The sequence below is a fragment of the Gracilinanus agilis genome, chromosome 2, assembly GCF_016433145.1.
Source record: "Gracilinanus agilis isolate LMUSP501 chromosome 2, AgileGrace, whole genome shotgun sequence".
Classification (NCBI taxonomy): domain Eukaryota; kingdom Metazoa; phylum Chordata; class Mammalia; order Didelphimorphia; family Didelphidae; genus Gracilinanus; species Gracilinanus agilis.
The window spans coordinates 36,308,633-36,320,838 of NC_058131.1; the positions used below are offsets into that span (position 1 = coordinate 36,308,633).

Below are 12,206 nucleotides of genomic sequence, written 5' to 3' on the forward strand. Positions count from 1 at the left end.
GGAAATCCCCAGAAGTTCAGAACAGGTGCTGTATGTAGAGGGAATGGAAATGAAAGTCCTTGAGATGCCCTAGGTGTCTCTGTCTTCTCTGTATCTAACTCCTCTTCTTCCCTGTGGTCCTGCAGTCCAACACAAGAAGCATCCTCCTGGAGCAAATGGGATGCCACAGGATTCTTTCCATGATCCCTTCTGTCTTCTACTTTAGCTCTCCAGGGTTTCCTCTTTCCTTCCTTTCTCCTTGTCTGTAGTTTTTAAAAGAAGCTTCTTTCTGCTCTCTCTGATGTTCTTCTGCTGCTATTGTTATCTTCAATTATTCACTCCTCCTGCATTTCTCCACCCTTAGAATTCAAGAAGCAAATGATCTCTTCCCTTCAGTGTCTCTTCCTAAAAATATTGCAGACTCTTCTTCATTAGTGAGCATCTACTATTCTGTCCAACATTGTGAAGCTCACATATTCAGTGCTAGGAGTAAAATTTAACCAAAGGATAAACTGAGGCAGCTCTCAAAGGAAGACAAGTGGGAGAATGCTGCCTTTCAATAAAGGGAGCCAGGGGCTTGCCTCTGTTAATGCTCCAAAACCTAAGCAGAGGGATAAATCTTTTTGAAAGGTTCAGGGGAAGCACAAAACAAAGAACAGACAGGGTAAGTGATGTCTATCATAGGATAGAGGGTCACCATTGGTTATAGAGCTGGGGTAATCAGGGACACCGTGACTAATTGGAATAATCAATAATAAGGGGCCAGCAATGCCCTAGCCCTCCTCTCCTCAGAATAAGAAGAGATTCTTGTGTGAGTTCAGTGCAAGGTCAGGGCCCCGACTTTGGGCAGCAAACCAGACATCTCTGAGATGGGTCGGGGGTATAGAAAGACTAGACCTGACTCCCTGGGGCTCTCCTGAATCTTCAAAAGTCGGCTAATGCCTTGAAATGAGGCTAGAACAGTGATGAAGTGCCCAAGAGCTGGATTCTGGCCTTCATCTATTATAGGCAGGCTGAATGTTGAACTGAGTCAGGAGTCAGAGAACCACAACTCAGGCAGTTACTAGACAAAAGCAGTTATTGGTAAATAGGATCAATAAGTAAATAATACAAGATCAGCTCAGCCTTCTCTAAGGATAGGTCACCCTGGGCTGCACCCTGTGCTCTCTGGAACACATTGTCTCCTTTTCATGCCTTTGATACTGTTATGAGTAATACCAGATTGATGATCATTTATTAGTAAAGAGAATCTGAGAGAGGTAAAGAAAGAGAGACAGAGATAGACAGAGAGGTCTCAGCCTTTCTAGCACTGATTTTATATTCAGTTTGCTCAGGCTGGGCTGGCCAGAAATCAAGAGATCACAAAATCTCAGAGACAAACCCCAGCCCAGAGAGCCAGTTAGTTCTTGGAGGAGGTGCCATTGCCCCGTCTCCTTCCCTCTCCTACCTTTTACATTCCCCAGCTCCTCCCTCCCTTGCTTGGGCTCTGGCACGTTGATAACTCTCACACTCATGTGGCTGCCCTGGGATATGGCAACAGGGCCACAAACCCGTGACTGACTCCTATATCTCACTGTGGGGGCCCTGGAGATCCAGGCTGCAATGCAGGTCCCCTAAGATATCTCTCTTCACACAATAGAAACTCCTCGGCTTCCTTCCACAGCATCCTAGTGCTGCTTTTCTCACAATTCCATTGGGCTCTTAAAGACTTGGCTTCAAGTGCTGGCTCTGACATTGACAAATGGGGGACCTTTGGGCCCCTCCCCTCTGCGTGGGTCAGTTTCCTCCTGTAATTGACCAGAGGTGGGCTCTTCATTCTGATGTGACTTTCAGCCCTCTGTGCTCTGACTTGGGCTGCTCTAGGAGGTGGTGACATTCAAGGATGTGGCTGTGGACTTCACAAAGGAGGAGTGGTGCCTCTTGTCCCCTCCCCAGAAGGAGCTGTACAAGGAGGTGATGCTGGAGAATGCCCGGAACCTGCTCTCTGTGGGTAAGGAGTCCTCTCCCTGCTGCCCGAGTTGGCCATCTAAAGGAATATCACCCTCAGCAGCAGGCAGGTTGGGAGTACTTTTCAGTCATGAAGAAGGGACAAAGGGCTAGTTTGCCAAGTCCGAGAGCCAGGACCATCCTGCTGCCTGGTTCTCCTGTAAAAGGACTTTGCATAGTATAATGGGACGTTGGGGGTTCCCTTTGTTACTCTTGAAGTCCAAGATCAAATGCTTTTTGGAGAATCTCAGGGAAAGTCCTCTCAGAACTGATTCCATTTGCCTCACCATGGCCTGGAATTGGGTCTCCCAAACCCATCTCGGAAAACTGTTCAGTATGGTTTTCCTCCTACCTTCTTCCCCTCTAGAGTGGATTTATTTTGGACATCTTTTTCTCTTTAACCAGCATAAACTCGTGACTCAAAGTTCCTAGGTGTCCCCAAGAGATCAGGTTTGTCTTTAATCTTCCCTCCTATTGCCTTAAGCCTCCAGCAGAGCCAGTGAGGAAGGGAGGAAAAGGATGGAAGCATTTATAATGACCTGTTCTTGACCCGGGGTGCTGTCAAGGGTTTACTCTGCAATATTATGACACTTCTTCCTCACCTTCATCTTCCTAATTCAGTGATACAATTCCCCTCATTTTACAGATGAGGAAATAGATTCAATTAAGTGGCTTGTTCTGAGGCACCCACATGGGAGCTGTTTGTGGCTAAATGTAAACTGTGGTCTCCCTGCCTCTAATCCCAGGTGCCTACACTCTCTCCTTCTAGCTTCCTCTCATTTCCAGGTAATGGAAATCTATAGACTGAGTCCAGCCTTCTCTAAAGAAAATGCCCTAGAACCTAATAGGCTAGTTCCAGATTGGTTCCCCAACAATCTCACCCCTCCACTCCCCACACTAAATGCTGTGGAGACTCTCCTCCAGGAGTCCCCATAAGTCTCCTGCAGGCCCTGCTTGCCCTCCTCTGTGATCGTCAGGATAAGCGTACTGCCTGAGAGTCAGCATTGGGCCCAATAAGGATTGTTTAGTTTTCCCCAGGAGGTGAGGCAGAGACCCCCTGAGAGAATAGTCCATGAGAACCAGAGAGGTATTAGGGAGGAGCAGTTAGGGTGATGGGACAAAAGCTGATCTCTTATGTCTCGGGATCTGGGGATTCAAACTCACCTAGAACTGACCCTCAGATGCAGTGTGGGAGTTTAGGAATTTCTACCAGAATGGAGCAGAACAGGATGAGGGGGGTGGTGCTGTTGCTCATTCCTAGTCACCTATCAGGGTAGCAAGCCTATCCTACCCTGGGCTTCTGAATTACAGACACTGAGGTGTGAGGGCAGACTCCTGTGGGAGAATTTCTGAGTGTTGTCATTGGACTCCCCAACCTTTCCCTGAAGAGAACTCAGTAACGACCTCTCCATCCTCCTCCCTGATTGATTCTCTCTTGCCCAGGACTTCCACCTCCCCCAGAAAATGTGATTTCTTATTTGGATCAGAGGGAAGCCCCATGGATGCTAGAGCAAGAAGGCCTGAAGAGCTGGTTCCCAGGTAAAGGTGGAGAAAAGGGGTGTGGGAGAGCCAGGGTGACCAGAGATTTCTGTGTGCTCCAGGAAAGCCAGGGCTAGATTTGGGAGCAGGTGGATGCAACTTGGAATTCTTTTTCAATGGTTTTAACAGGGATATCCTGGACAAGTCACTGAACCTCCAACCCTCAGTTTTCCCATCTGTAAGTTGAGGCTGTTGGACTCCATTTCCTATCTGCTCTCTTCATGGGATCACTTTCTGATCCTCTAAGAAGTCAGTGTTTGGGACTGAAGGGCCTGAAAATCTCCTGCAGGTGCCAGAAGGGCTGAGTGTATCCCCTCTGAGCTCTTTAGTATCCAGAAACATATATTAGGACTTCCTCTGTGTCAGGTCCTGGGCTAAGTTACAGAGGACATAAAGAGCTGCAGTGGGCATCCCCTTCCCTCATGGAACTCACCCTCTGCTGGAGCAGACAGCAGCATGCCAACAGTTCTCTAGAAGCCCTCTAGATTGTAAAAATAATACTCAATGAATTGATTATGGATATAAACTGATTAGATACTCTTCTTGGTGTGCTTCCAGAGTATCTTCAGCATATATAAGTGAAGGGAAGCTCATAAGTGAACTTCTCTTTTGGGCCAGGTGCAAGGATGCTAAGGAGACTCTTGTTATACAAAAATAAACTATTTATTGAGAATATAATGATATAAAAGGATTTATAACTCTAAGGGATTCTAACTCCACCTAAATAAAACTCACTGGTTCCACAAGAACCTCTTCTCCTCTTTCCACAGGCTACACTGATCCTTCCTGATCTGACTCAAATTTTTCGTATTCTACACTAAACTAATACTTTTAGGGTCCTTTTCTATGACCACCAAAGGAACACACAAAGACAATGCAATACAAACAAGGAGAAGTCTTTATTTCTAGCTAGCTAGGGGAGCTTAGTCAAGGAGCTCCAAAGCAGCATAATCAGAGTAGAGTTTAAATACATTTTTGAAGCTTTGATCTGGTACCTATGAGAGGACTCAGGGTTTCAGTTCAGTGCTCAGGAAGGAACAAGACTTTACCCTAGAGATGAAAGGACTCAGTGTTTTTGTCTGGTGCCTAGACTCAAGGAGAACAGAACATTACATATCAAACAGGTATGCAAGGTGGGAGTAGGTGGACTGGTTTTAGTTTTAATCATTTACTTCAACACTATTATCCTTAGAAAAACTATATAACTCTTAACTTTGTCTCCAAGTTATAAAAAAAACAAAGGCCAGCTGGCTGAGCCTCAGCAAGAACCAAGAACCAAAAACCAGATCTTTCTTTGGTCTTATGAGAATAAAACAATTTCTAAAACAGCAATAGACAGTCACTTGTGTTTCCCAAGTTGGAAAAGGAATTCACTTTGTTCCTTCAGGTTTTTCCCTCCTTTCCTTTTCCTCAGACAGTGAGGGGAGAGAGAAAAGAAGATGTCACCTGCTCCCAACACTCAGAGAGAGAATAACTGCCAGAAATTAACTGCCACAGAAAACCTTTACCCCCTCCCCCACACTCAGCATTTGAAAGTGACACTCTCTCACATCTGTTTCAAATTCCAATTATTTCTCAAATCAGCATCTCCCTTTCGTATCTCTAAACTAATGTAACAAGTCTTAATTTCTAATATCATCCTTATAAGATCCCAGCTCCAGGGCTGCCCATCATGAGAGAGAAGGCTCTGAAGGGAAGGAGTACTAGAGAGGTCTAATGGAGGGAGGTGGTCTGGGGCTTCAAGAGAGCCAGACCAAGGATTCTGGGGGAAAATATAGCAGAGAACAAGGAAAAGGCACCAGTACAACTCACTGCAAAAATGGCAATCTCTAGCAGTTTAGCCTTGAACCAAAGGACCAATGTTGGACAGTATCTCATAGGGGAAAAAAGGTCAAGTGAGAGTGTTTGGAGCACTGTGGAGAAATGGTTTGTTGGTTCCCAGAGGAATAGTCATTAGCTCAGTGTGGGAAAGACTGAAGATGAAAGAACAATGGGGGCATTGGAGGGAGGAATCAATAGGCTTAGATGAGGGATGGGATGGGCTTCTTTATGAATGGAAAGAGATTTTCTTTAGGAGAACCTTTTCCTCTGATCTTGAGGCCAAAAAGGGAAAGAAGGCAGCTGAACTGGGTGAGATGTAGATGTTAAAAGAACTCTGCAGAGAGGTCCAGCTTTTGTTTAGTGAAATATCAGGCTAAGTTCTCAGGTCAGAAGGTGAGGCAGGGCATGGGAGGAAGCCATAAGGGAGAGCTAGAGACCAGGGAATTTTTGGAAAGCTGCTGTGGTGGGTGGCAAAGTAAATACATGAGAGAAATGTCACAGGATTGCCTTGCCATGGGGATGACCCAGATGACCCATCTGAGATAAAAGAACCTCAATGTAGAGTGGAGCCAGTCACCTGGTTTCCTGATTTTCCTTCTCTCCATTGACCTGCAGCCCATGAGAAGGAATGAAGACTTCTGCCTTATTTGGAAGAGATCCAAGGCTAAACTTTCCCTAAATAATCAGCTCAAGGTCTTTTCTAGTCTCTGGGGCTCATTCTTTGTCCTGTTCTTGAGCAATCAGGTGACCACAGCACCTCACTTTAAGGAGATGAGAGCCTGGAGAGAAACCTATGGGATCTTAAGGACTGGGTCTGCTCTAGTTCCAATGGAGTTGCTATTGTCTGCTAAGAAATTAGGGCGAGAGAGAGACAAACATGGTTGAGGGCAGAGCATCCATTTACCTTCTATGAGAGAGACAGAATGCAAGGATACTGGTAGAGTTTGGGCCTGATATAATCCCTGTGTCCAGGCAGTAAACATGTATTAATAAAATAATAAATATGTTCTAGGAACCGTGCTAAGTCCTGAGCATACAAAAGAAGGGAAAAACCAGTCTGGGCTGTCCTGGAGCTCACAATCTAGAACCCAGACATAAAGGTGGTTTAGAAAAAAGCAAAAGATCCTGAATCTAACTCTGAGATGATCCAGGGAGGAAGGAGTGTTGGGGAATAGGAATGCATTTAATTCAGCAGGGAAATCAGGTAATAGAGGAGTGAAAAAAGACAGTTTAAGGAGAAAAGGAATCAAAGGAGGAAATAATCCATATTCTAAAGATAAAAATAAACATCACTGTTTGCATATTGCCCCCTTGTATGTGTCATACACTTTATAAATATTATCTCATTAGATCCTCATAGGAACCCTAGGAGTCCCTTGGTATTATTATGCCCATATCATAGTTGAGAAGCCTGAGACCAACAGAGCTCCTGTTACTACCTCAAGTTTAAAAGTCCTAACAAGTTTCTGAGGTACAATGAGAATGCACCACCATCTCTGTATTGGGATTTTTAAGAACAATATCATGAAAATACCAGTATCTATATAAGGTGGGAAATAGGAAGAGAATTGTATATGCTTTCTTGCCCATTTCTTTACAAAAGGATCATGGACTCAACTTATTATATGAGACATTTTTAAACATGGTAAATGCCATGTTTTCATTTCAATTGTGTTTAGTATTAGGGTTTTATTGTCATGGAAAGAGGCATTTAAAGGATAGTAATGGCTATTCTCAAAGGAGTAGGGAAAAGAATCTAGAAAATGAAATAATAGGAATAGTCTATATGCACCCAATGTTGTCCTACCTATAGGGGAGTGAATGTATAGAAAAGGAAAATGGAAACAAAAAGATTAAAAGTGAATTTTCTAGTACTTTGGACAGAGCATGAACAATCACAAGATTTGGTCTCAGCTGACAGGATTTCAGGTCAAGTCACTCATCCAGCTTTTCTGGGGTCATGGTCTGAGTTAGGAATGTAATAAATCTAGCCTGTCCAAAATCCCAGATTTGTTATGAAGAGCCAATGAGATCACATGGGAGGCTCTTTGTTATTTAAATTGTTGTTTAGCTTTGATGCATGGCATTTTCAAAGGATAGGTTGTGCCTATTTAAATTGGAAGAATTTTTTTCTTATCTGAGGAAATAGGATATAAAGCAGTTTATCTTCTAACAATGGAGGAAAGAAGATAGAGATATATATGTGTATATGTCACCATATCTGTATGTTTTGCTGTTTGTTTCTTTTAGAAGGTGAGATCAGACATGAAATGAAGACAAATGCAACAGAGGTAAGCCTTCCTGTGGAAGAAATGGACCTACAAAGATTCATAAGTGGTGGTCCAGATAACTTTGCTTTTAGAGAATTCTGTGTTGTACCTCAAAATTCATCTCCTATTGAACATCAGAGAGTGCACACTGAGGAACTATCTACTGAAATTAATCAGTGCAAAAAGACTTTTATGCACAGGACCAGTCTTCTTAGATATCAGAGAATCCATACTGGTGAGAGACATTATGAATATAAGCAATGTGGAAATACATTCAGTCTTAGCTCCTCCCCTGCTATACATCAGAGAATCCATACTGCTGATAGAAATTATGAATGCAATCAGTGTGGAAAGATATTCACAAATAATGCCAGTCTTGTTGTACATCAGAGAGTCCACACTGGGGAGAAACCTTATAAATGCAAGCAATGTGAAAAAGAATTCAGTCGGAGCTCCAAACTTGCTGTACATCAGAGAGTCCACACTGGGGAGAAACCTTATGAATGCAAGCAATGTGGAAAGTCATTCAGTCAGAGCTCCTCTCTTTCTGTACATCAGAGAATCCACACTGGGGAGAAACCTTATGAATGCAAACAATGTGCAAAGGCATTCAGTCAGAGCTACAAACTTGTGGTACATCAGAGAGTCCACACTGGAGAGAAACCTTATGAATGCAAGCAATGTGGAAAATCATTCAGTCAGAGCTCCTCTCTTGCTATACATCAGAGAATCCACACTGGGGAAAAACCTCATGAATGCAAGCAATGTGGAAAATCATTCAGTCAGAGATCCCATCTTGCTATACATCAGAGAATCCACACTTGTGATAGACCTTATGAATGTGATCAGTGTGGAAAGACATTCAAAAATAATGTCACTCTTGCTGTACATCAGAGAGTCCACACTGAGGAGATACCTTATGAATGCAAGAAATGCAGAAAGGCATTCAGAAGGAAATGCTACCTTGCTATACATCAGAGAATCCACACTGGGGAGAAACCTTATGAATGCAATCAGTGTGGAAAGAGATTCTCAAATAAAGCCAGTCTTGCTGTACATCAGAGAATCCACACTGGGGAGAAACCTTATGAATGCAAGCAGTGTGGAAAGGCATTCCGTCAGAGCTTCCAACTTGCTGTACATCGGAGAATCCATACTGGGGAGAAACTTTATGAATGCAAGCAATGTGGAAAGGCATTCAATCAGAGCTCCAGTCTTGCTGTACATCAGAGAGTCCACACTGGAGAAAAACCTTATGAATGCAAGAAATGTGGAATGGCATTCAGTCAGAGCTACAAACTTGTGGTACATCAGAGAATCCACACTGGGGAGAAACCTTATGAATGCAAACAATGTGGAAAGAAATTCCGACGGAGCTCCCGACTTGCTATACATCAAAGGATTCACACTGGGGAGAAACCTTATGAATGCAAGAAATGTGGAAAGGCATTCAATCAGAGCTCCAGTCTTGCTTTACATCAGAGAGTACACACTGGGGAGAAACCTTATGAATGCCAGCAATGTGGAAAGGCATTCAGTCAGAAATCTGATCTTGCTATACATCAGAGAGTCCACACTGGGGAGAAACCTTATGAATGCCAGCAATGTGGAAAGAGTTTCGCATTTAACTCCAATCTTGCTGTACATCAGAGAGTCCACACTGGGGAGAAACCTTATGAATGCAAGCACTGTGGAAAGACATTCAGTCGGAGCTCCTCTCTTGCTGTACATCAGAGAATCCACACTGGGGAAAAATCTTGTTAAAGCAAGCAATGAAAAAAGTCTTTCAGGTGGAGCTTCAAACTTGCTATATATTAGAGTGCAAACTAGGAAGAAACTGTATGAATGCAAGCAATGTGGAAAGGCATTCTCTTATAACTCTAGTCTTCCTGTACATCAGAGAGTCCACACTGGGGAGAAATCTCATGAATGTAAAATGTGTGAGAAGGCATTCAGAAGGAGATCCTATCATGCTATGCATCAGACAATCCACAATGGCAAGAAACCTTATGAATACAAGCACTGTGGAAAGACATTCAGATCAAGATCATATCTTCATGTACATTGGAGATACTAGGGAGAGGCTTTATGAATGCAAGCAATATGGAAAGAAATTCAGGAAGAGATTTGATTGTGCTATACACCAGAAATCCACACTAAGGAGAAACTTTATTAATGCAAGAAATGTGGAAAAGCATTCAGTCAGAAATCCCCTCCTGTTATACATCAGAGAATGCACAATGGCAAGAAACCTTATGAATACAAGCATGGGGAAAGACTTTCAGTTCAAGATCCTATCTTCTTGTACATCAAAGAGTTCACACTGGTGATAAACTTAATGAATGCAATCAGTGTGGAAAGACATTCACAAATAACTCCAGTCTTGCTGTACATAAGAAAGTCTACAATGGGGGGAAACCTTAATTAAGAACACAAGCTATGTGAAAATGTTTACATGCAGCTTCAGTCTTGCTATTATATGAAGGAAATTTATCTTCTCCGTTTTCTGAGGTAGCATACCTGGCATGAACCTGAACTTGACTGAGAGGTGAGGATTGTGTGATGGAAACCATTGAGTGAGGATAGAATGGCAGGCACAAAAAGGCAGCAAAAGAATCAAAATCATGAGATGAGGGCAGGGTGATGTCTCCTACATTGCCCCTGGTCTGTCCCCCCTGGCCAGCCCGGGCAAAAAAGAATGCCACAGTTGGCTCCTGAGGAGAGATTTGTGAGTTAGTGGGCAGAGAAAAGGTTTAATTAACTGAAGCAAGAGCAGATATCAAAGCTCATATCTTTTTCAGTTTTGTTGCTGCCTGGACTTCCCTTGTGAATGGCTAAAGCACCATAATGGTGGCCACAGAATAACAAGCTAATTGGAGCAATGAGGAATGTATATCTCTCCTATTTTTCCATCTTTTCCCCCTACAACCTTAGAATAAATAAAATTAATTTAGGGCCAGTCTCTTAATTTTTTCTCTTATACTATTCATTACAGAAACCACAGACATTCACACTGGCCTCTTAGCTTGCTCAAAATCATACAATTCACTCTACTATGTCATAAACTCTCCTAAGATTAAGCCCAAATAGGCATATAATTTAGACCTAAAGCATTATCCCATAAACAAATTAAGGGAGGGTCGAATAGTTTAACTTTCAGATCAATTTATTGATAAGGGAAAAATTTATGACCAAATAAGAAATTGATAACATTAAAAGGTGTAAAATAGGTAATTTTTATTATATTAAATTCAAAACTATTTGTACAAACAAAACTAATGCAACCAAGATTAAAAGTGGAAATAAGAAGTTATTGTTTGCTTTAAAACACTATGGCCAATTAAATACTTCAGTTTTAAAAAATCCTAACCTTGTTCTCGAATGCCTTAATTCATCAATTCATAGCATCTAGATCTAAAGAGGGTTTAATCTATTAAGGAAATAATGTCTTTGCTCTATAGAAATCATTCATAATTAGAATAATTTCCTATAAGGTTTCCCAAAAATTCCTACAAAGCAAAAATTAAAAGATAAAAAATTACATTATAGATTTGAAATGTGAAAGAACATTATTGACATTCCAGTGATTTCTACTCAGTTGAATGCATTATCAAAATAATTATCTTACATAGAAAATCACCACGCATCTATCTTCTTGAGATTCTGGATTGATTGCATTCAGAGGCCAGTGTAACATAACTGATACAATTACACTTAGTTCTAAAATTTCTAAACCTATCAGTTACATATCAAACCTTGAGCCTATTTTGCAGTAAGGTCTGTACTACATATGTGGTGAAAAATCATCACACCAGTACAGAACTCCAAGCTAAATAGGTTTATTGTATGAACAGAATCCCAATAAAGCCAGACCCTGGTCATATCAAGAGCAGAGACCCTGAGCCCTAGGAGATACTTTTTTATGCCAAGAAATCTCATGACACAGTAACAGAAAATATAATCACAATGAAAATAGAATAGATGCAAAATCATTCATATGGGCATCTTCTTAATGACACAAGTGCAATTAATATGGTAAGTATAAAAAATATTACTGTGGGTGGTAACTTCGCAGTACTCAGGATCTTGGTATTTTCACTGATGATTATTGTGAAATAGTAGAAAGCAACAGTTTTGGTTAACTGATATATGAAGACAAGTGTAGCCTTCCACCTCCTGCATGACTTGTCTTTTTCTACAAACAAGACCATCCTTCCTCTTTTTGTCTGACCATTTTGTTATACACCCAAGACTGGTGTGGTAGGATTTATGGAATCTCCTAGGTTACAGGCTTAAGGACAGGACGTAAACAGGATTTGATAGTAAACTAAACTGTAACTATCTTAGCTAATGTTTATAATTTTTATAAAGCTAATTGTTACTTGACTATAAACTCAAAACTAATGATTGTGTATTTTAAAAATCATAAAGGTTAATATTATTATAATCATAAAAGGGGGTAGGAGGTTTCACACTCACACATGCAAGGTCAAATATAGTTATCCTAAGAGGAAAACAGGTGAATTGAAGTGCTACTACATTATAATTTATTTCAAGGGGCAGCTGGGTAGCTCAGTGGAGTGAGAGTCAGGCCTAGAGACAGGAGGTCCT

General features: G+C 41.7%; 1 protein-coding gene across 1 annotated transcript; it reads left to right on the plus strand.

The window, feature by feature from the left end:
• Positions 1-8,094: 8,094 nt before the first annotated feature.
• LOC123236805 (zinc finger protein 781-like) lies at positions 8,095-9,264 on the plus strand (the record flags this gene model as incomplete). Its single annotated transcript, XM_044663238.1, has 2 exons — positions 8,095-8,400; positions 8,569-9,264. Coding segments are annotated over exons 1-2 (1,002 nt in total), but the record flags the coding sequence as incomplete, so codon positions are not given.
• Between the last annotated feature and the right edge of the window lie 2,942 nt (positions 9,265-12,206).